Genomic DNA, 21,663 nt, shown 5'->3' with positions numbered 1-21,663 from the left:
AGGTGCATTGCCTAAACATGAGCTATCTGGAGACCTCTAGGCTTGTTTTGGTTGGAACGGACCTTTAAGATCATCAAGTCCAACCATCAACCTAACACTGACAAAACCACCACTAACCCATGTCCCTCAGCACCACGTCTGCCCGGCTTTTAAATACCCATCAGGGATGGTGACTCCACCACTGCCCTGGGCAGCCTGTTCTGAGGCTTGATAACCCTTTCAGTGAAGAATTTTTTCCTAATATCCACCCTAAACCTCCCCTGGTGCAACTTGAGGCCGTTTCCTCTTGTCCCGTCGCCTGTTCCTTGGGAGAAGAGACTGACCCCCCTGGCTACACCCTCCTTTCAGGGAGTTGTAGAGAGCGAGAAGGTCTCCCCTCAGCCTCCTTTTCTCCAGGCTGAACACCCCCAGCTCCCTCAGCCGCTCCTCACAAGACTTGTTCTCCAGACCCCTCACCAGCTCCGTTGCCCTTCTCTGGACCCGCTCCAGCCCCTCAATGTCTTTTTTGTGGTAAGGGGCCCAAAACTGGACACGGCACTTGAGGTGGGGCCTCAGCAGTGCCGAGTGCGACAATCACTTCCTCATCATCTTCATTGTGTATGTTCTATTTCTGAAACACACGTTGGCAAGAAAACAGGATTCATTCAAAAGCTACCTTTCTGGGAAAAAATATTCAGTAAGGATTTGTTAAAGGCTGATGGGGGTTCCTTCTGGCAGCATCTTCTTGTGATGCAGCAAGAAAGCTTGTGCAGCTGATGTCAATGGGTGGCTGAAATAAGGTGGTCAGGGTCTGGGTTCCTACCGGCCACAAGCTGCTTGTGCCTTTCTCTGTGCCCTCTGGCAACCCTCACTCCCTTTGTGCCCTTGGTGTGACTGCTCTAATCCACAGTGAGAATTTTAACTTCCCTCATGAAGGTGTGGAGAGGACTGGAGAGCCTGAACACTTATGGAGAGAGACTCAAGCTAATTATATGGTCTAATTACCTCAATTGTAAAATGTTTTCTTTCCTCTACACCAGGCTCTAGATAAGTCCCTGTACATCACTCCCTCTCTTCTCTCCACGGTCGTGCCAAGGTGTTCTTCTGCCATGCAATCCAGCATTCCAGCAAAACCTGGGAACAGGTTGCCCAGAGAAGCTGTGGCTGCCCCATCCCTGGAGGGGTTCAAGGCCAGGCTGGATGGGGCTTTGAGCAACCTGGTCTGGTGGGAGGTGTCCCTGCCCAGGGCAGAGGGTTGGAATGAGATGATCTTTAAGGTCCCTTCCAACCCAAACCATTCTATGATTCTATGAAATGCCTTCTCACATCTCAGGTCAGTGCACAGACATGGGCGAGGGCTTTATATTTACATCTTGTGGTGGCGTGATGGAAAATGTGAGGCACAGTTCAAAGGAAAGTCTTTTAAATAATTTGCTTTGGAATCAAACACGCTCCCGAGTATGAAATGTTCCTGATTTCATGCAATCTCTCACGGCACCCGCCAGCACAGCTGCTCGGTGGGTGGAAAATGTGGACTGCAAAGCTCGAGATCAGCCACGTGAAGACGAGGCAGAGACTCAGATTATTAAGCAATTAAAGACAAAAGGAATCAAAAATAGTCTGACATTAGGCCAGACAGAAGAAGACTCCTAACAACTAGAACTACTGGGTTCTGCTTTTAACTACTGGGTTGAGAAGCTTCTTGTCCACTTGGCCAATGGTAGCTTGGGACTAGACTGAATGACTCAGACGACCACTTCCACACTGAGGTAACCTTGGAGGACACCATACGAATTCGGACCTGGAAGGGAATCTTTTAAATACCACAAAAATAACAGTTCTTAAGAAAAAAGAGACAAAGCACCAGAGCGTTTGAAGAGTCTTTAAACATCCTTTAATTTTGCAGTTTCAAGAGTGACACACAAGCAGTTACACAGCTCAGAGGGAACCCATCTCAGCATGTTAAACCCAGCTGGGTTTACAATTTACTTGGCAAATACAAGTGCGGTGTATTCTTGCTTTGGAGGGATGGTATAAACTCCTCGCCCTCAGAGAATAAAGAACTTTTTACCAGGTGGCTTTGCATGGTCAATGTAGGGCAGAAATAGTGACCTGAGAACACCTCAGAGACTGCAGAGCTGGGACCTGCCCTCCTCCTACCCTCACTGATCCCTAGTGCTGAGCTACATAAGCCTGCGTGTCCTTCAAATCAAATGACGATTACAAAATATCTTTTGAGCTGGGGAGGCTCAAAAGATATATTCAGAAAAAAAAGAGAATTAAGTTTTGCTATTACCTTATATTGGCAATTTTCTCCTACGTACATCCAGCATCATCCAGTGCAGAACGCGCTGTAGAAACCGATGCCATATGGCTCTGTGATAATGAAGAAGTCGAAGTGGAAACAAATGGTCCCATGTTACCTCCCACTATGAGAATTGGCTTATCGCTGGCTGAAGGAATAAGCAGCTAGATCTCTTTGCAGTGGAAACAGCAGAAAACTTAATGCGTCTACAACTGTCATGGAGAATAGTACTGGTAGAGCTGAAAGAGGCTTCAAAACCATCAAGATCCCACCTGTGAGCAACAGGTCTGCGCTTTGACTGTCATAGTGTGGTCTGAACTTCCCACCTGAAGACTCCGACCTAGCCCAGCGTGACATCTTCTCTTTTCCCACCCCGCCAGACATCAGCTTGCCTTACATCTCAAGGCAAAGCAGCAAAGCCAAATATCCCACCCAAATCTCCACCAGGATAACCTGTTCCTGCTTGGAGAACACGTTCTTGGGAGAGCGCGTTAAAGAAGCGTTACGTGATTACATACCAAAATCCCCAAAAGAACCCCCAAACCAAATTACAAATGGCATTTCCCTTCCCACCAGTACGATGCCATCCAGAAAACAGGCGCTTTTGCCTTTGATTATAACAGAGACGCGGAGGACCGGCAGCCTGACAGCCCCCGCTGCTCGGTTAATAAGAGCGAGAGAGCAGATTACACGGTGGTGATTTTCTTGTCCTTGGTGGCCTGTTTGATAGCAGCCTGCTCACAAATGATCTCCTTCAACCGCTGCAACCTCATGTTCTGGGTGGTTTGGTCTCCCACACCCGTCTGGCTCCGGTGCAGTAAGTTCAGGGCGTAGATGTATTCCAGCTCCGTGTACTTCACCCCTTGATCCACCACCAGGTTCAGCAGCTCATCTGCTGTGTTGTAGAGCATCTCGTAATACTGCCTGAAAAGCAAGCAAACAACAACAACAAAAAAACACTCCGGTGAATAGCCATCCTTGATGCTCCAGACCTTTATTTCTGGAGAATACTACCAGCTCTCACTTTATTCATCAGTGCCAAGAGCAGAGAAGACTGCGTCAGGTGCTGCACATCAGGAGATGCCAAGTGGGCACCTATCTCACAAACCTGCTCCTCACACTCTTCCATACTTAGCTGAAAGAATAACTATGGGCGACTGAGGTGTCCTCCTTCCTAGTAGTGAGCATCAGCCACGTCCTGGGCTGCCTCCCCAGCAGCGTGGCCAGCAGAGCAAGGGGGGGATTCTGCCCCTCTGCTCCGCTCTGGGGAGATCCCACCTGGAGTATTGTGTCTAGCTCTGGAGTCCTCAGAACAGGAAGGACATGGACCTGTTGGAACGTGTGCAGAAGAAGCCACGGAGATGCTATGAGGGCTGGAGCCCCTCTGCTGCAAGGACAGAGTTGGGGGTGCTCAACCTGGAAAAGAGAAGGCTCTGGGGAGACCTTAGAGCCCCTTCCAGTCCCTAAAGGGGCCTAGAGGAGAGATGGGGAGGGACTCTTGATGAGGGAGTGAAGCTATAGGAGGAGGGGTAATGGTTTTACACTGGAAGAGGGGAGATTGAGCTGAGATATTGGGAAGAAATTCTTTCATGTGAGTGTGGTGAGACCCTGGCCGAGGTTGCCCAGGGAAGTTGTGGATGCCCCATCCCTGGAGGTGTTCAAGGCCAGGTTGGACGGTGCTTGGAGCAACCTTGTCTAGTGGGAGGTGTCTCTGCCCCGGGCAGGGGGGTGGCACTAGATGATCTTTAAGGTCCCTTCCAACAGGAACCGTTCTGTGATTCTATGATTCTATAATTCTATGTCATTGTTTGGTATCCAGCAGGTAGAAAGCAGTATATAGGTACAGGTGCATGTATATACACATACACACAGTGACGCACAGATGTATATCTGCTCACTGAGCCTGCAAGAAGCCTTTCCTGGCTTCTGGAAAGGAAGGGAATCGCAGGGGTAAGGGAGGTGGAGATTTTTGTCCCTAATGAAGCCCTCTTGCAGAGAGATGCTAATACGGAGCATGGGAAGAGCTCCAAGCCCAACACTCCAGAGACCTCCAATGCCACCGAGACACACAATTTGAGAGAAAAAATATTAAATAATGCAAAATAAAATTTGAGGCAGGAGCCAAGGTGCCTTTTTTAATAAGTAAAAGATCATCTGAAGAGAAAGGCATAATATAGAGGCTGCAGTGCAGGCCGGTTTAAATTAATGTAAAGTGGCATTAGTGAAAGAATGGATTTCCAAGGAAGGGAATTTAAGCAAGTACTTATTGGAAGGGAAAATGTGTCACGGGCCACGGAAGCAGCGGGGCAACTCTGACAGCTGCCAATCCAACCACTGCAGAAAAAAAATATGGATGTGGGACTGGATTATTTGCCCAGATTCGACATCCCAGGTGGGAGAGCTGAAACTTGTGAGAGATGCTGGGGTCCTTTGAGAATTTTTCTTCCCCCCTCCCTTCCCCTTCCAAACTCATTAAGGTTTGAAACCAGGAGAAGAGCGTGTGGCTCTCAGAAATCAGTTGCCTAGAGGTCACGCAGCAGAAGGAGAATCAGGACTTTAGTGCCATTTATATTTAGCACTTTTCTGAATTTAGAACTTTTGTGAGGAGAAAGACCTAGGAGTCCTGGTGGACAATAGGATGACCATGAGCCAGCAATGTGCCCTTGTGGCCAAGAAGGCCAATGGCATCCTGGGGGGCATCAGGAAGAGTGTGGCCAGCAGGTTGAGGGAGGTCATCCTCCCCCTCTGCTCTGCCCTGGGGAGGCCCCATCTGGAGTGCCGTGTCCAGTTCTGGGCTCCCCAGTTCAAGAAGGACAGGGAACTGCTGGAGAGGGTACAGCAGAGGACCACAAAGATGATTAGTGCCCTAGAACATCTCTCTGATGAGGAAAGACTGAGGGACTTGGGTCTTTTTAGTCTGGAGAAGAGAAAACTGAGGGGGGATCTGATCAACGCCTATAAATACTTCAAGGGTGGGTGTCAGGAGGATGGGGCCAGTCTTTTTCCAGTGGTGCCCAGGGACAGGACAAGGGGGAATGGGCACAAACTTGAATATAAGAAGTTCCACCTAAACATGAGGAGGAACTTCTTTCCTGTGAGGGTGGCAGAGCACTGGAACAGGCTGCCCAGAGAGGTGGTGGAGTCTCCTTCTCTGGAGACATTCCAAACCCGCCTGGACACATTCCTGTGGGACCTGCTCTGGGTGGACCTGCTTTGGCAGGGGGTTGGACTAGATGATCTCCAGAGGTGCCTTCCAACCCCATGTGATTCTGTGATTCTGTGAATTTGCCCCTCTGTACCAAGGGGTAAGATCTGGTGTTGGGGGTTCTGTGTTCTAGATATCACCAAGACAAAGCGTCCTGTCCAAAGGGAGCTGCAGAAATAGAAGTTTTACAAAGCTCCTTTAGGCAGAAGGGTTCCCAACTCTGGGCAGACCCTTCCAGGTCAGGGATGAGGAGAAGGTTCAACTCCACTGCAGCAAGCTCCATCGAGCGATGAACCTTTGCTGGGAGATTAGGTCTGTTTGGGGTGTCAAACCAAACAAAGTGGTGCATGTAAAGAAAATACCCCTTTTTCTAGAGGAATTGGTGAAATTTATAGCTTCGTGCAGATATTACATACCCTTGTAAAGCAAAAAGGATCTGAAAAGCTCAGGGAAGGAGAAGTGAAAAGATCCCTGTCTGTCATCACACGGCAGCGAGGACTTGTTTCAGCCAAATACCCAGCCCTTCTTTGGCTGAAGAGCAAAACAAGGCAGAAACGGGCCGGAGCAGCTGAAGAGGAGGTCCCTGCACGACGACTCCATGCTTCTGCAGGAGGAGGAGGGCAGGCTGCAGTCTAATCCTTAGGTCTTGGTGAAATAAATGATTTAAAACCCATGAGCGGGGGCTCCAGGGAAAGTTACCTTTCTCTCCTCTTTGAATGCGTTAGAATAGCAATCAGGGCAAACACGGCAAAGCTGCCTATTAAATTTCTCTTGTCCTTTACTTCGCAGGCTCTCAGGTCTGGCTCAGCCGTACTGTTGCGGAGCATCCAGCGTGCTGTCAGACTGCAAATCCCTGCAGCAAGGACCAGCTGTAGCAAAAACCTCACGTTTGGAGCTTCTCGGGTCTTGCCTCTGCTACCGCGGCCGAGCTACTGGGCTTCAGAGCTCTGCGTTTTTGTCTCCTCTGTACTCTGGTCTGGTGGGACCCCACCTGGAGCACTGTGTCCAGCTCTGGAGTCCTCAGCAGAGGAAGGACATGGAGCTGTTGGAGAGGAGCCAGAGGAGGCCACGGAGATGATCCAAGGGCTGGAGCCCCTCTGCTGTGAGGACAGGCTGAGAGAGTTGGGGGGGTTCAGCCTGGAGAAGAGAAGGCTCCGGGGAGACCTTAGAGCCCCTTCCAGTCCCTAAAGGGGCTCGAGGAAAGTTGGGGAGGGACTCTTGATCAGGGAGGGAAGTAATAGGATGAGGGGGAAGGGTTTGACACTGAAAGAGGGGAGATTTAGATGAGATCTCAGGAAGAAATTCTTTCTTGTGATGGTGGTGAGACCCTGGCCCAGGTTTCACAGAGAAGCTGTGGCTGCCCCATCCCTGGCAGTGTTCAAGGCCAGGCTGGATGGGGCTTTGAGCAACCTGCTCTAGTGGAGGTGTCCCTGCCCAGGGCAGGGGGTTGGAACCGGATGATCTTTAAGGTCCCTTCCAATTCTAACCATTCTATGATTCTATGATTCAAGACGTTGCATGCTCCTGTGACCTAAGAATTAGCTCCTGCAGTTGAAAGTCCGCAGCAACATAACTGGTGGCAAGGACCAGCCAAGATCAGGTGGGAGGAAAGGCTTGCAGCTAGAGGAAGAGGAACTCCCAAATCATCAATTCAGAGAACAAGGATTGACAAGAAAGGGATTGTGCGTCAGCAGAGAAGGATACACATAGAAGGCACAAGAGACAAATAAAAAACAGCTTCTGGGGATGAACGATAAGCTGAAAAATAATCAAGCTGTTTGGCTCCATACAGTTGAGATACAGGCTATGAAACTCCTGGAGCTGACGAAGAACCAGCTCAGCAGCATCACAGTCTGCCCGAGGGGGCTTTGAGGTGAGCTCTGCTACAAGGACACATTGCTCCCTTAGAAGCAAGGAGTAACTGGGGTAGAGAACTGTCTAAATGAGAACATTTCGCTTGGAAAAGAAAGGGAAACCATGCAAGTCACTTGGGAACAGGCGTGGTAATGGAGCCCCGGGTCCCCCTGACTGACTACATGGCAAGAGAGGATGTTTGTGCAGCTCAAAAGGCAGGTGGACAGGTAAGGATGGGGGACACCTTGCACATCCCTGTATCGCCTGCTGTTTGCAGAAGGCATTTGGGTAATCCCTACAAGCTACAAACTCAACAGGTTTGGGTAACACCAAGTCACCCTGCGTCAGCTTCTGATTTCAGTTCCCGTGACTATGACAGGGAACCCAACAGCATAATTCGTGGTCCCCCAGAAGCCACCACAGGACATGAAGACAACTGACTGCCGCACTCCCCTCAACGTTCCCACCTCTTGTGCACTCAGACTGTGATGCTGACAATGCTGAACGAGGGCAGTGTTTGACCCAGGGACTGAAAATACCTACGTGGCTCCGACGAGATGTGTTTTGCAGGGCTGATCCGGTCCCCTGCAGAGCATCGAATCTTAGCTTTTGATAAAACATCAATAGCAGAAGCCACAGAACCTTGGGAGGATGTTTCTCAGTGCTGGATTCGGGGAGGGGGAGACTAAATCAAACCTCATCTCCAATCAGGGGAACAGATTTAGCAGTTTAATTGCTAACAATGATAATGCTCTAATCCCAGCACAACGACAAAAGCCCCAGCACTCTCCTGAGACACACGCGGAGAACTCCCTGAGAACCTCTCAGCACGGGAAAACAAGACCAGGCTGAGGAGCACATCATGGTACATGGCCTGTATGTCCATCCCACCTCCTGCCATGCTGATGGGTATTCTTTAAATCTTGGTTCCTCTTGCAGGTAGACACATAACAAAAAGCAGTGCATCTCATGCAGTTCCAAAGGCAGCAATGCAGTGGCAGGTGACAAAGGCACAGCGGAGGCTCGGGCTCATAGATTCATAGATTCATAGATTGGTCCAGGCCAGAAGGGACCTCCAAAGGTCATCTAGTCCGACCTCCCCGCAGTCAGCAGGGACACCCCCAACTAGACCAGGTTGCCCAGGGCCTCGTCGAGCTTCACCTTGAATATCTCAAGGGAAGGGGCCTCAACCACGTCCCTGGGCAACCTGTTCCAGTGTTCCACCACCCTCATGGTAAAGAACTTGTTCCTAATATCCAATCTAAATCTCCCCTTCTCCAACTTAAAACCATTGCCCCTCGTCCTGTCGCTGCCGGCCTTTGTAAACAGACCCTCCCCAGCCTTCCTGTAGGCCCCCCTCAGGTACTGGAAGGCCGCTATGAGGTCTCCCCGGAGCCTCCTTTTCTCCAAGCTGAACAACCCCAGCTCCCTCAGCCTGTCCTCGTAGCAGAGGTGCTCCAGCCCCCTGATCATTTTGGTGGCCCTCCTCTGGACCCGCTCCATCAGGTCCATGTCCTTTCTATATGGAGGGCTCCAGACCTGCACACAGCACTCCAGGTGAGGTCTCACCAGAGCAGAGTAAAGTGGCAGAATCACCTCTCTGGATCTGCTGGCAACACTTCTTTTGATGCAGCCCAGGATGCGATTGGCCTTCTGGGCTGCGAGAGCACATTGCCTGCTCATGTCCAGCTTCTCGTCCATCAGCACCCCCAAGTCCCTTTCCTCAGGGCTGCTTTCTAATACCTCATCCTCCTTGGTAACACCGACACTACTCTAAACTCTCTCCCAGCCAGAAAAACACAGCTCCTTCTTCAGCTGAAGCAGTTAAAGGGCCATCTATAGAATCATAGAATGGTTAGAGTTGGAAGGGACCTTAAAGATCATCGTGTTCCAGGCTGGGACTGATAAAGCCCCGTGGGTCAGTGGTCTAAGGATGAGTTTTAATTTCAGCTCCCCTCTTGAGCTATAATTAGTCCTATAATGTTGATGCTTGAACTTGGCAGCATTAAATAGCTGTATCTGGGACGTCTCAGAAACTAAGATCCCAAATTTGAATGGCAGCCACCTACCAGCTGGGTCTACAGCATCCTTCTGGCACCTCAATCCGTGGCTCATTCCCTGAGTGCCCAGAAGCCTCAAAGGTTTAGAAAATGTGGGTATTTATCAAGACACTTCAATACAGAGTCAGAAATCTAATATAATAATGCTGGAGTGGGTGCAGAGGAGGGCAACGAAGCTGCTGAAGGGCCTGGAGAATAAATTGTACGAAGAACGATTGAGGGAGCTGGGACTGTTTAGTTTGAGGAAGAGGAGGCTGAGGGGAGACCTCATCACTCTCTACAACTACTTGAAAGGACACTGTAGAGAGGTTGGTGCTGGTCTCTTCTCACAAGCAAATAGCGATAGAACAAGAGGGAATGGATTCAAGCTGCAACAGGGTAGGTTTAGACTGGACATAAGGAAGAAATTCTTCACAGAAAGAGTGGTCAGACACCGGAACAGGCTTCCCAGGGAGGGGGTTGAGTCACCATCCTTGGATGAGTTTAAGAGTCACTAAGATGTGGTGTTGGGGGATATGGTGTAGGGGAGAACTTTGTAGAGTAGGGTAGATGGTTGGTTGGACTCGATGATCCCAAGGGTTTTTTCCAACCAGATGATTCTATGATAAGGTTAACTTTGAGGGTACTGGCAGAATCTCGTACAGTTACACACACAATGTGTCGAAAAACCAGTAAGATTGCCAAGGTAAACACCTGGATTTAGGCAACATTGATCACCTTCAGGGAATTTAGGCTAAGCCGATGTCAAATGAGGTTTTACCTTTGCCAGCTTTGGCTCGGTTTTCAACCAAAGGACAGAGAGGAGATCTTGGATGGGGTGATCTTTCTAGAGATGGCAAGCCTTTGCTCCAAAGCACAGGACTCGTGGCCTTCCCAAGGTGACAGAGCACCCTAAGAGAAGGAGTGAGAACTAAAGCTGCTCCATCTGCAGCCCAGATCGCTCACTGGACAAGCTCAGCCACACAAACCCACCTTTACCCCAAGTCCTTACAGCTGCCTTCCCTTTTAGCCTGTCCCAAATCTTGGATTACTGAAGAATTCTGCACCTGATACACACAGGATTCATCTGTCGCTCTTTTCAGCATCAGATTATTTTTTAATTAAAAATTCCCTACGAAATAAAAAAAAAAAAGAGAGCGGGCGAGACAGCGCGAGCGAGCGAAAGGTATGCATTTTTAATTGGGTGCAATTAAAAACCTGCTGCTTTGGCATGGCATTGCCTTTGGCCAAACCCTATTTGCATGAGTAATTATTCACTCCATTACGAAGTCTGCTCAACTTTGCCTCCCTTGTCTTTGAAAGTATTAATAAATATTGATCAGACACACTCCTGTTTGCCTTTGCCCAAGCAGCTCCGATGGACTCATCTTCTGATGTTATCAAATAATGAAATATGAAAGAGTGAGCGGGATGAGCCTCTTGTTCTGTGATTTTTTATTTAGGCTCTTCATTTTACTTTCAGAAGTGTATTTGTCCCTGCCATTATAAATGCTCTTTTTGATTATCAAGAGGAGGTTGAGAAAAGCAAGCTAGGAAGGGATGGGGGAAATAAATGGACGACAGGTGAGGGAAATCTCTCTTCAGCGAAAGGCTGGCAAAAACTGCTTTGTTTTTTTAAAGCTGAGATTTAAAACCAGGGAGAGGAATTAATATTTATTAAAAGCCGACTCTATCGCCTGACAAATAGGTTAATAAATAATAATAGTGGATTAGCATACCTAACCAAAAAGCAAATTTAGCTTCCCAAGCCCTCGGTCGGCTTCCGCGTGAGCCCAGCTAAGCAGCCGTAAGCTGATTTACCCTGCACCGAGCAGCAGCCTGGGCGGTAAGAGCCTCCCAGTGCCCAGCGGCGAGATATTTGGGGTAAGAAGAGAACAACAGATCAAAGCTGACCCCACGAACCTTTCCTCAGCTGAGCAGGAAGTCTGGGACGTGGCTGATGGGAGCAAAGTGACCTGCGTGACTCACCTCATCAAGGATATATGTTTGTCCATGTGCTTTCCTGACAGTTGGTATTTATTTGCATTATGCTGAAAAGCGTAGGTGGGACTTGCTGAGTTGATCTGATACGACAGATTTTATACACGTAAACGTGGTACAGGTTCTGACAGAGCATCTCTCCTGATTTGCCGTGGAAATACCAATAACTGCTGTTTTACAAGGGGAAGGAAACGTTAATCTGGCTCCAAGCCTGTAGCTCTTTAGGATGGTAAATACCTGGCCAAACTCTCCACTTATGCTCAACTTCAGTGTTGATGGCCATATTTTGGAGGAGCGAGGAGCGAAGGACTGTCTAAGGTGTCCAAAGTCCTTATTACCCAGCTCATAGAGGATTGATGAACTAGTTTTGAGGGCTCATATGACAAAGAACTGTTCTAAAAAAGATAAGACCCATCCTTACAATGCTCCTTCATGAGCTTATCTCACATCCCCGCAAGTCAACCAACCTAGACATCTGTGACCTGTTCCTCTGACTATTGCCTATGCGATTGGGTTCAAACTTTCTGAACAAACCCTTGAATTCTTTGGGCATTTTTTTTTAGGACAAACACATACCTTAAAGCAAATAATGCCTAATCCAAAGCCCGAATACAACTGTACTCTTTCTACTCACTTTAGCAGGGTGGAGTTGGCCCAGGAAGATCTATCAGGAAGATCTGAAGAACATCTTTGCATTAAGAGCGGATAGGGAAGGATAAATATCATTGGAGGAAATTGTTCCCAAGTGAAAGAAAAAATATCCCATGGGTAAACCAAAATGGAAGAAGCTAATCAACACCAAACCAGTTTTTTTTAAAAAAAATAGTAGTTTTAAAACAAAACATCAAGTTGCCAACGATGAACTCATTTTGCAAGGATGCAGTCTGAGTACATGTGTATATATATATATCAAAAAAGATGCTCTCTTGAACTCTATTCTTGGAGACAGAGAAAAAAAAAAAAAGAGGCTTTCTCATTTAGAAAAAAAATCTCTGGAAAGGCAATCAGGATGAGACAAGCTCCTCTGAGGGCTATTAATACCGTTCTCCATTTAAATGCTAATGTTAACCTATAACCCAAGGCCTGCACACAAAAAAAAAAGAAATTTTTTTCAAAAGATGGCCAGGTGAATTCAAAATTAAATTCTGATTTCCCTGAGAATGACTTGATCTCTTCTTAAGAGAAGGACCTTCAGACGAATGGTGTGATGTTTCAGAATAAAGGATCTCACTTTAATTATTCCTTCATTATACAGCCGGGTGCGCACTCTGCAGTAGGGTGGACAGAAAGAGATTCACAAGGCAAGAGCTCAGATCTGGGTGCTGACTTACCCAAACGGAATGAAAAAAATTGGTGCCTTATCTCCCTCCCTTTTTGGGGATTAGGGAGTCACTTTTATAGCAGCCAAAAATATCTCAGGTACTCTAATTTAAAGTCAAAAAGGTTAAATATGAAGCACTTACAGACTAAATCTAGACAAAAAGCCACAAGACAGGACAATGAGCATGAAAGTGAAGACGAAAAAAGACCAAAGCTGCAGTTATAAAGTCACTCAATTTTGACACACGCAGATCTTGGTGGAACCACTACATTTAAATAGACGGAGGAGGTGAGTGACTGCAGGAAGGGAAGACACGGCAAGAAATGCCATGACTTCAGTTCATAGAATCATAGAATGGTTAGAGTTGGAAGGGACCTTAAAGATCATCAAATTCCAATCCCTCTGCCCTGGGCAGGGACACCTCCCACCAGACCAGGTTGCTCAAAGCCCCGTCCAGCCTGACCTTGAACCCCTCCAGGGATGGGGCATCCACAGCTTCTCTGGGCAACCTGGGCCAGGGTCTCACTGCCCTCACAGTGAAGAATTTCTTCCTGAGATCTCATCTCAATCTCCCCTCTTTCAGTTTAAAACCATTCCCCCTCATCCTGTAGCTCCCCTCCCTGAGCAAGAGTCCCTCCCCGTCATTCCTGAAGGCCCCCTTCAGGTACCAGAAGGCCGTTATAAGGTCTCCTGGAGCCTTCTCTTCTCCAGGCTGAACCCCCCCAACTCTCTCAGCCTGTCTTCATAGGAGAGGTGCTCCAGCCCTCGGATCATTTTTGTGGCCCTCCACTGCACCTGTTCCAACAGGTCCACACCCTTCCTGTGTTGAGGACTCCAAAGCTGGACACAGTTCATGTGATGCAGAAGAAATGGATTTTTAGGACTGGTTTGACTGAGAAGAGGAGCACATGGGGCTGTTCTGTCTGTGAAGCATGAGACGTTGAGGTGGGGAAGGCAAAGAGATGAGGACAGAGTTGATGGTTACGGGGCACCAGAGATGGAGGGGGAGAGGCGAGCTCTCTCATGCAGGATTTTGCAAAGCAAGTTCTGAAAACCTGAAATACCAAGCTGAGGCAAATCCACACAAACCAGAAATTACTGTAATTTCTACACCTCATGAAGGCTGCAATGATGTTTGCATACACAGCTCAGTGATCAGCATTTTAAAGCAAGAGTCTGCAAGTAGGGATGCTGGTTCTTCTTCCCTCTTGGGAGCTTACGATAACAAAATAGGAACTAGCGATGGAAGGTATCTGCTACATCAGATATCCACTCTATAACCACTGCTCATCTCAAACTGCAACCTTCAAGTCCTCTGGGGAGTTACAGCCCAAAAACATACAAGAAAATATCATTACTCTCAGGACAGTATTCCACAGGGGTGATGTATATCCTGATGATCATTTCTTAAGATTTCTTTCTTGATTTTTAATTAATCTGGAGCAGTTCTGGGGAAAACAATAGCGATTCCCGTTCTCTGCCTCCAGAAGAACCCGAAGTGCTTTAGGAATTCACACATCAGAAATGTTACTGCTGTGCTAGTCAACCTCAGCTCCTCTTCCAAACCATGCCAAGAAATGGACACCTCTCGTGTCTGCTTGGGCTGAGATGAACTGTGGCCGAGAAGCACCTATTTGTCTCCACGGACTATAGAGGGAACCTAAAATTGGGCCAAAAGTGTCTGCGTGCCGCTGTGATCTACATCTTCTCCAGGTGCGCCAGAGCCCACCTCATTCATGGGCTCTGGGAAGCCCCATCTCCACACACTGCAACAGGCGGCACAACGTGGGGCAGGAGGCACAGACGGCTTCTGAGCTCTGTTACTACAGGAGGAGAATGTCAAGAAGGTAAAAAAACCCTCAAAAATCCAAAATGTGCAAACGCCCAAGATGCGAAATGGTTTGCGGAAGAAACTAAAACACGAGAGGAAGAAATAAAAGTGAATTTATAACATAGTGGTGCTTCACGCTCCTGCGGTACCTCTGCAAATCACAGATCCTAATAAATACTGAGGGCTGTGATGTAAAGATAGTATTAGCTGGTTTTTTTTTTTACAGCCATAAGAGATAAAAATTAAGTTATTTGTCCAAGGTAGACAACATCAGAGATGGGAAGCCCTGGCACCTTGATCGGTACTGTAAGTGCTTTTGGGACTGCAGCGCACATAATTCTGATCAGGGTACAGAGCCAGGCGAGGAAAGTAGGTGTATTTATTCAAAAGGGTGTAAGGACAGTCTTTTAATTAAAGACAACAAGTTATAACACTCAGTTACTTTCCTTTTTTAAACCTAAACCACACGGACAGCGTAAAAACCGCTATAGACAAACCAGCTCACCCGCGCGTTGGCCTCTATGCAGATTAAGCAGCTTTGTTTTAACGGATAGTTTTGGAAGAAAACAACTCAGGCAACACCTTTGGTTGCTATGAGGAGCTCTGTGTCGCTGAAACACTTGGTTTTCTCTCTACTGCAAATCTTTTTGTAAAACACAGATGATAAATCACCTGTAAAACACGCAGGTCAACAGCAAAGGAAAAGATAAGGTACGTGGAGAACAACTGCTCTACCAAAAGATCTCTCCTTTTCTCTCTCCTCCTTTTCACCCCGATATCGGATCAGCTCTCCCTTGTTTATGACTTCCTTATTAATATTTCCTTCTGATTTCCTTTTCCCTTCCTCCCGTAGTTTGTCACAGAGTCACAGAATCGCATGGGGTTGGCAGGGACCTCTGGAGATCATCTAGTCCAACCCCCCTGCCAAAGCAGGTCCACCCAGAGCAGGTCCCACAGGAACGTGTCCAGGCGGGGTTTGAATGTCTCCAGAGAAGGAGACTCCACCACCTCTCTGGGCAGCCTGTTCCAGTGCTCTGCCACCCTCAAAGGAAAGAAGTTCCTCCTCATGTTTAGGTGGAACTTCTTATATTCAAGTTTGTCACTGGTTATTCAGCTGATGCTTCCCCAACAGGATGAGGAGATGCCTGGGGATCCCTTGGTGGCATCATGGCGGGGAGAACCCGCGCACATGGCCCTTCCACATCGTTCCACCAACGACGCCAACCACCCTCGCCCTCCGCCGCGATACATGGTAATTACACGCCTTTTCAAAGGAAGGATAAATCCATTAAACCCCATTAAGTAATTTTTCAAAAACAATGTCTGAGACACTCCTTGTAGTTCCATACTGGCTGCTGTAATGAAGGATGGAATTCCTCGCTCTCCAAATGAAACTTTATAGGGTATTAAATAAGCACCCTCAGCACTTATCTAAATCTTTAATTAGTTCTATAATATACTGATGATATCAAGGCTAATTAAATTTATACAGATAAAGAGCAATGAAATTCTAACCAAGTGAGCTGGAAAGTACATATTAAATAGTAAATTTAATGGTTCAAGCAGATAAATGCAATTTTATATAAAAAATTAAATTCAATTTACATGTTGTATTAAAATTGATTTTGAGTGTGCAAATGATTGGAAAAAATCTTTTTAATATATCAGTAAAAGTGCTAATCCGGCCTGTTTAAATATCAGTTATTAATGCCAGCATTTGCAAATAAGCCACACACATTTGCATTTTTACTGCATATAGTAAAAAGAAAAAAATTATCTATACCATATGCCAGTTTATAAAGAATATTAAGCAATTTTTCCCCTTGCCTCATGCATAAATGAGAGGAAACGTGGAAATGAATGTAGCCTGAAAGGAGAGAGAGTCAGCAGTTCGATGGAAAGTACTGCAAAGATTGCTCCAGTCAGCAAAAAATAATACAATTTTAGCTACCCTTTGGGAACAACAATTACTGTGGCGAAAAACCCAGCTTTATTTAGGATCAAGTGGCTTGGAACTGGATACAAAAACCCGGCGCTGTAATTGGGGAGACGCTCGGTGGTGCAAGTTTGCTGGTTTTTAATAAACCCACGAATGTTTGGTAGCTACCGATGGGTGAAGGACACGTCTGATGGGATCTGCTTGCTAAGGGGCAGAACAGGCTGCAACAGCGTGAGCTGCCGTAGGAAATTATAAGGTCCATCAAGTCAACGTCTGCCTGTAGAAGCTTGCGGTCGGGCCTCGGTGCTTCAAGGGAGGTTTGAAGCACTTGCTGGAGTCAGGCCAACAGCCCCAAGTTCTTGAAAACTCCAGTTTGTGGGGTTTTTTTCTGGCTCTGTTCATTTGGTTTGAATGCTGCAGTGGCTTCAGAAATTAAGGAAATGAGATTTTTTTGTGGACATGCTAACACCAGATATAGTTTGCTATATTTTTTTGTTGTTGTTGTTGAGCGTGTTGCTGTTTCTTATGGAAGAGCCTTTTATTGGATTCACTTGCCTCATGGCACTATCGTCTCTTCTGATAGTACTGTCCAGAGTCATTACCTTGTGCCAACCAAGAAATCTCTGAAGTTGAAGAAGTGACCTACAGACTCCCACTTGCTCAAGACCTATCCAAACCAGGAAGAAAACAAATCGTGCACCAGCCTCAAGCCCTACCCACTGGCTCATCATCGTCAGTTACCACCACCACCACCAAGACCTCAAGGGGATTGATTGCCATGATCTCCTACCTACAAACGGAGAAGAAATGGGGCGAAGTCAATTCATCCTACAATAAAATAAATAATTATATTGGGTTGAAGTGCCCTGTAGAGGTTGATTATGATAAAGAAAGGAAGCAGCCAGGATGGATTCAATGCCAAATTTTTAGATGGTTGAAAGTAGGGGACATGTAGGGCCACGAAGATGATCAGAGGGCTGGAGCACCTCTGATGCTATGAAGACAGGCTGAGAGAGTTGGGTGTGTTCAGCCTGGAGAAGAGAAGGCTCTGGGGAGACCTTAGAGCCCCTTCCAGTCCCTAAAGGGGGCCTACAGCAGAGACGGGGAGGGACTCTTGATCAGGGAGGGGAGCCAAAGGACGAGAGGGAAGGCTTTTAAACTGAACAAGGGGAGATTGAGATGAAATACTAGAAATTCTTTGCTGTGAGGGTTGTGAGACCCTGGCCCAGGTTGCCCAGAGAAGCTGTGGCTGCCCCATCCCTGGAGGGGTTCAAGGCCAGGTTGGACAGGGCTTGGAGCAACCTGGTCTGGTGGGAGGTGTCCCTGCCCATCGCAGGGGGTTTGGAACTGGATGATCTTTAAGGTCCCTTCCAACCCTGACCATTCTAAGATTCTATGACATCAACATAGAACTGTGGATCTCCTGATTGAGGAGGTAATGCTTAAGAGCTTCAACACTCTCCTCCATGCATTCTCTGTTGGCCACTGGCCAGATGGACGTTTCATCACACCTAATATGCCAGTTCTCAGTACTTCTCCTGATGCTTAGGAACCTCCAGATTTGCAGGCCAGAGGTATTTATGACCAGCTGCTACTCATTTGCTCTCGCAGAAATATTTTCGGCTGAAATTGCTTTTCCCTCTCTAACGTACTTAGGGCAAAAGACGTATTTAGAGAGGGAAGCCATTGCCTCCCTAAGGTATTGTTGTAGTAGGCAGAGCAAGAAGGCACCTTTTAATTCCTCCTTCTGAAAAATACTGCTCCTGAAAGAACATTAACCCAAGCCCGAGCAAGTAAGGATACTGCTGTGTGCAGTAAAACTGTGGCCTCTTCTGGCCATTCTTGGTGAAATTCTAGCTCCAATGATCTCAACTTTTTAAGCCAACGGATCCACATTATGGTATTTTTTTGCCAGACAGCACAAACCCTTAGCTTTTAAAATGAAAACATGATCAAGGCAACATCAGCTCAGGATAAAACCCACAGCTGTATACGTGATTTCCATCTCCGTTCTCCACTGCATGGAAAAGCCAGGTCTGGTTGGCTTACTGATGGAGACACATCCCTTTGCTCACCTCTCCTTACGTACAGGTGGCTCCTTACCCCAGACCTGCAGTGCCACAGTGGCTCCTTGGAAACCAATTGGTGCCTACAGAACGAGAAGAGAATCCAAGCACTGCTTCTAAGCTGATGGAGCAGTTCATAGCCATGAAAAGCAGAGAAATTGCTCTGAACTACTATTTTTACCTCATTCCAGAAACGCATCCTCTAACTATACAAAACCTCCAGAGGATCAACAAGAACTCTGCTGTGAGAACTGAACGTGTAGGTTTTTGTATTAATTTATTAACCTCCTCCTTCAGTTCCCACTTGTACATCTCAACGCACCTTAGAGACACCATATACAGAACTTCTCCATTTTCTCAAACTTTCTTTTGCGGTGGAGAAAATGAAGATCGCATTTGAGATTAAGGGGTCAAAGTGAAGTCCTTTATGTGTGGAACGGGACGGCCACAACCCAGTAACAGCCATCCCCATGCGAGAGGGAATGGCTTCAAGCTCCAACAGGGTAGGTTTAGACTGAATATTAGGAAAGAATTTTTCACAGAAAGAGTGGTCGGGCATTGGAACAGGCTGCCCAGGGAGGGTGTTGAGTCACCATCCTTGGATGTGTTTAAGAGCCGTTTAGATGTGGTGTTGGGGGATATGGTATAGGGGAGAACTTTGTAGAGTAGGGTAGATGGTTGGACTCGATGATCCCAAGGGTCTCTTCCAACCTGGACGATTCTATGATTCTATGCTGATGCTCACCTCCCAGGGCCAGCTTCCCTGCTGATGCCCACCTTTGAACCCCCTCCAGGGACAAACCCCGCATTTTCCCGATGACTCTTTGCATCTGCACATTTGCATGCCACAAGTGAAGGAAGGATGAATTTCGCAGAGCGCACCAAACAGTTAACAGATGGCAAAAAATTACAATCATTTACTAAGTTGTGTTGGGCTTAAGAAAACAACCTGGAATATGAAGGCACTGAATCTTATTAAAAAAGACATATTTTACATATTGCTTCTTCATAATACAAGCTGTTCCTCATGAAAGCATAAAACTTGCTATTATTTGCACCTCTTTTCTCCTTCTCTTTGTTTTTTGCACACACGACGATACGGAATACGGCATCTGATATCTGACTTCTGTTTGCACTTGAGAGACCGACTTCAGCTTCAGATGTTAAGGCACTTAGGTGATGTGAGGTGCCATCTGAATTTTATGTCTTTTCTATATTATTTGATCTCAGATCTGGAATACAAATTGTGAAACACAAGGCAAGCAAGCTTTACAGCCGTCAGTAAAAACCCCAGTAAGAGAATCCACGCTGCAGACCGTTTCCTGAAAGCGATACGTATCTCTACACCTTGACATCGTATGTGTATATTCAAAAGCAGCACTCTGGATTTAATTAGTTTTAATAATATCTTCTTAAGATACAAGAATGGAGGTTTTTGGTCTTTACCTGAGCGTATGGATTTCTCTTGGCTACGAAGCGCAGGTTCATTACGGGACAGCTTTAATTGCTACATCAGAGTTTGTGTGTTGATATTCTACATCTGATGTGCGAAAGTTCAGGGACGCCAATCAGGCATGGTGCAGATGCCACTCTGCAAAATGTTCTCAGACAGTCTCCATCTGTCAGATACGGTAATACTCGCGCTCCCGTCAATAATTCACCTCCTTAATTCCACGTTTCCTGCGTCTGAGTCAGAATTCTGAATGTCAGCCTCACCAGAGGGTCTGCCTTGGACAGACAGGAATTGCCTGCTCTGCATTCCCCATTCAGGCTGTGCGGTTTTGTGCCCCGGAGCCAGTTGCCTTCTGCAGTTGAAGAATCACCTCGCCATTTACTCAGTCTTTTACCGATTTAGCTGCAAAAATCACTGCTTGCCTTTTGGGACAGCATTTTCATCTCATTCAAGGATGGAAGTGAGAGGATAATGCATGGCCAGCAGGGCGAGGGGGGGGGGATTCTGCCCCTCTGCTCCGTTCTGGGGACACCCCCTCCAGCAGTGCTTCCTCCAGCTCTGGGGCCACCAACATCAGAAGGACATGGAGCTGTTGGAGTGGGGCCAGAGGAGGCCACGGAGATGCTGGAAGGGCTGGAGCCCCTCTGCTGTGAGGACAGGCTGAGAGAGTTGGGGGGGTTCAGCCTGGAGAAGAGAAGGCTCCGGGGAGACCTTATTGTGGCCTTTCAGTACTTAAAGGGGGCTTATAAGAAAGATGGGGACAAACTTTTTAGTAGGGCCTAAGGACAAGGGGTGATAGTTCTAAACCGAAAGAGAGGAGATTCAGACTCGATAGAAGGAAGAAATTTTTCATGCTGAGGGTGGTGAGGCACTGGCTCAGGTTGCCCAGAGAGGTGGTAGATGATCCACCCTTGGAAACATTCCAGGTCAGGTTGGACCGGGCTTGGAGCAACCTGATCTAGTTGAAGATGTCCCTGCCCGTGGCAGGTGGGTTGGACTAGTGGCCTTTAAAGGTCCTCTCCAACCCAAACTATTCTATGGTTCTAATTATGACAAGCACACTTCGCATCCAAATCCAACTCAGATGGACCACACCTTTTCTGGGAAAGCTCACAGTGAAAAACGCTGGGGTGGCTGAATACCCAGAGTAGGATGCTACTGCATGAGCTTGAGGAGAGAAGAAAAGATGGGGAGCAGGAAAGCAGATGATGTGGAGCTGCTCCTCCACGAATCAGAAACTGCTGAATGGCAATGTGTCCCCATGCAAAGCAAGTAGCACCATGGAGCCTGCAAGAATTTCGTTCAATCCCAGAGCCAGGAGATGGGCTTATTGGTGGTCTCCTCTGTGTCGGGCTGTGGCTCCTTTGGGTACCGATCAGCGGTCCCTTGCTCTAGAGGAAAGCAGCTTGGAAATCCATAGGAAATCAGCTGGAGGTGAGAATATTTCCTAGCAAGAGGGCAAATTACCACCCTAATCATCAACGCTTCAGCACCAGCAAGAACGAATGGCTCCCAGGTTCCCCAGTTAGCAAAGACCTTCACATCAGCCCCAGCTCTCAGCATTTGAAACATAGAATGACAATCTTTGAACTTTCCTTGGTCAACTCAGACACAGCATGTGACACGGGAAAAGAAATCCTGATGATACCATGCGACACGAGTTTTACAGG

The 21,663-nt window shown here is 47.3% G+C and overlaps 1 protein-coding gene across 1 annotated transcript in view; it reads right to left on the bottom strand.

The window, feature by feature from the left end:
• Positions 1-1,853: 1,853 nt before the first annotated feature.
• EXOC4 (exocyst complex component 4) overlaps positions 1,854-21,663 on the bottom strand; it is a 487,556-nt gene continuing 467,746 nt past the window's right edge. The window contains exon 18 of the mRNA XM_074168558.1: positions 1,854-3,208. Coding sequence (XP_074024659.1) covers positions 2,971-3,208 — 238 coding nt within the window. The 3' untranslated portion in view covers positions 1,854-2,970. The remainder of the gene's footprint in view (positions 3,209-21,663) is intronic.

The sequence above is a fragment of the Numenius arquata genome, chromosome 2, assembly GCF_964106895.1.
Source record: "Numenius arquata chromosome 2, bNumArq3.hap1.1, whole genome shotgun sequence".
Taxonomy (NCBI): domain Eukaryota; kingdom Metazoa; phylum Chordata; class Aves; order Charadriiformes; family Scolopacidae; genus Numenius; species Numenius arquata.
Note: the sequence above shows the minus strand (reverse complement) of the source record. Positions and strands in the feature narration are given on the sequence as shown.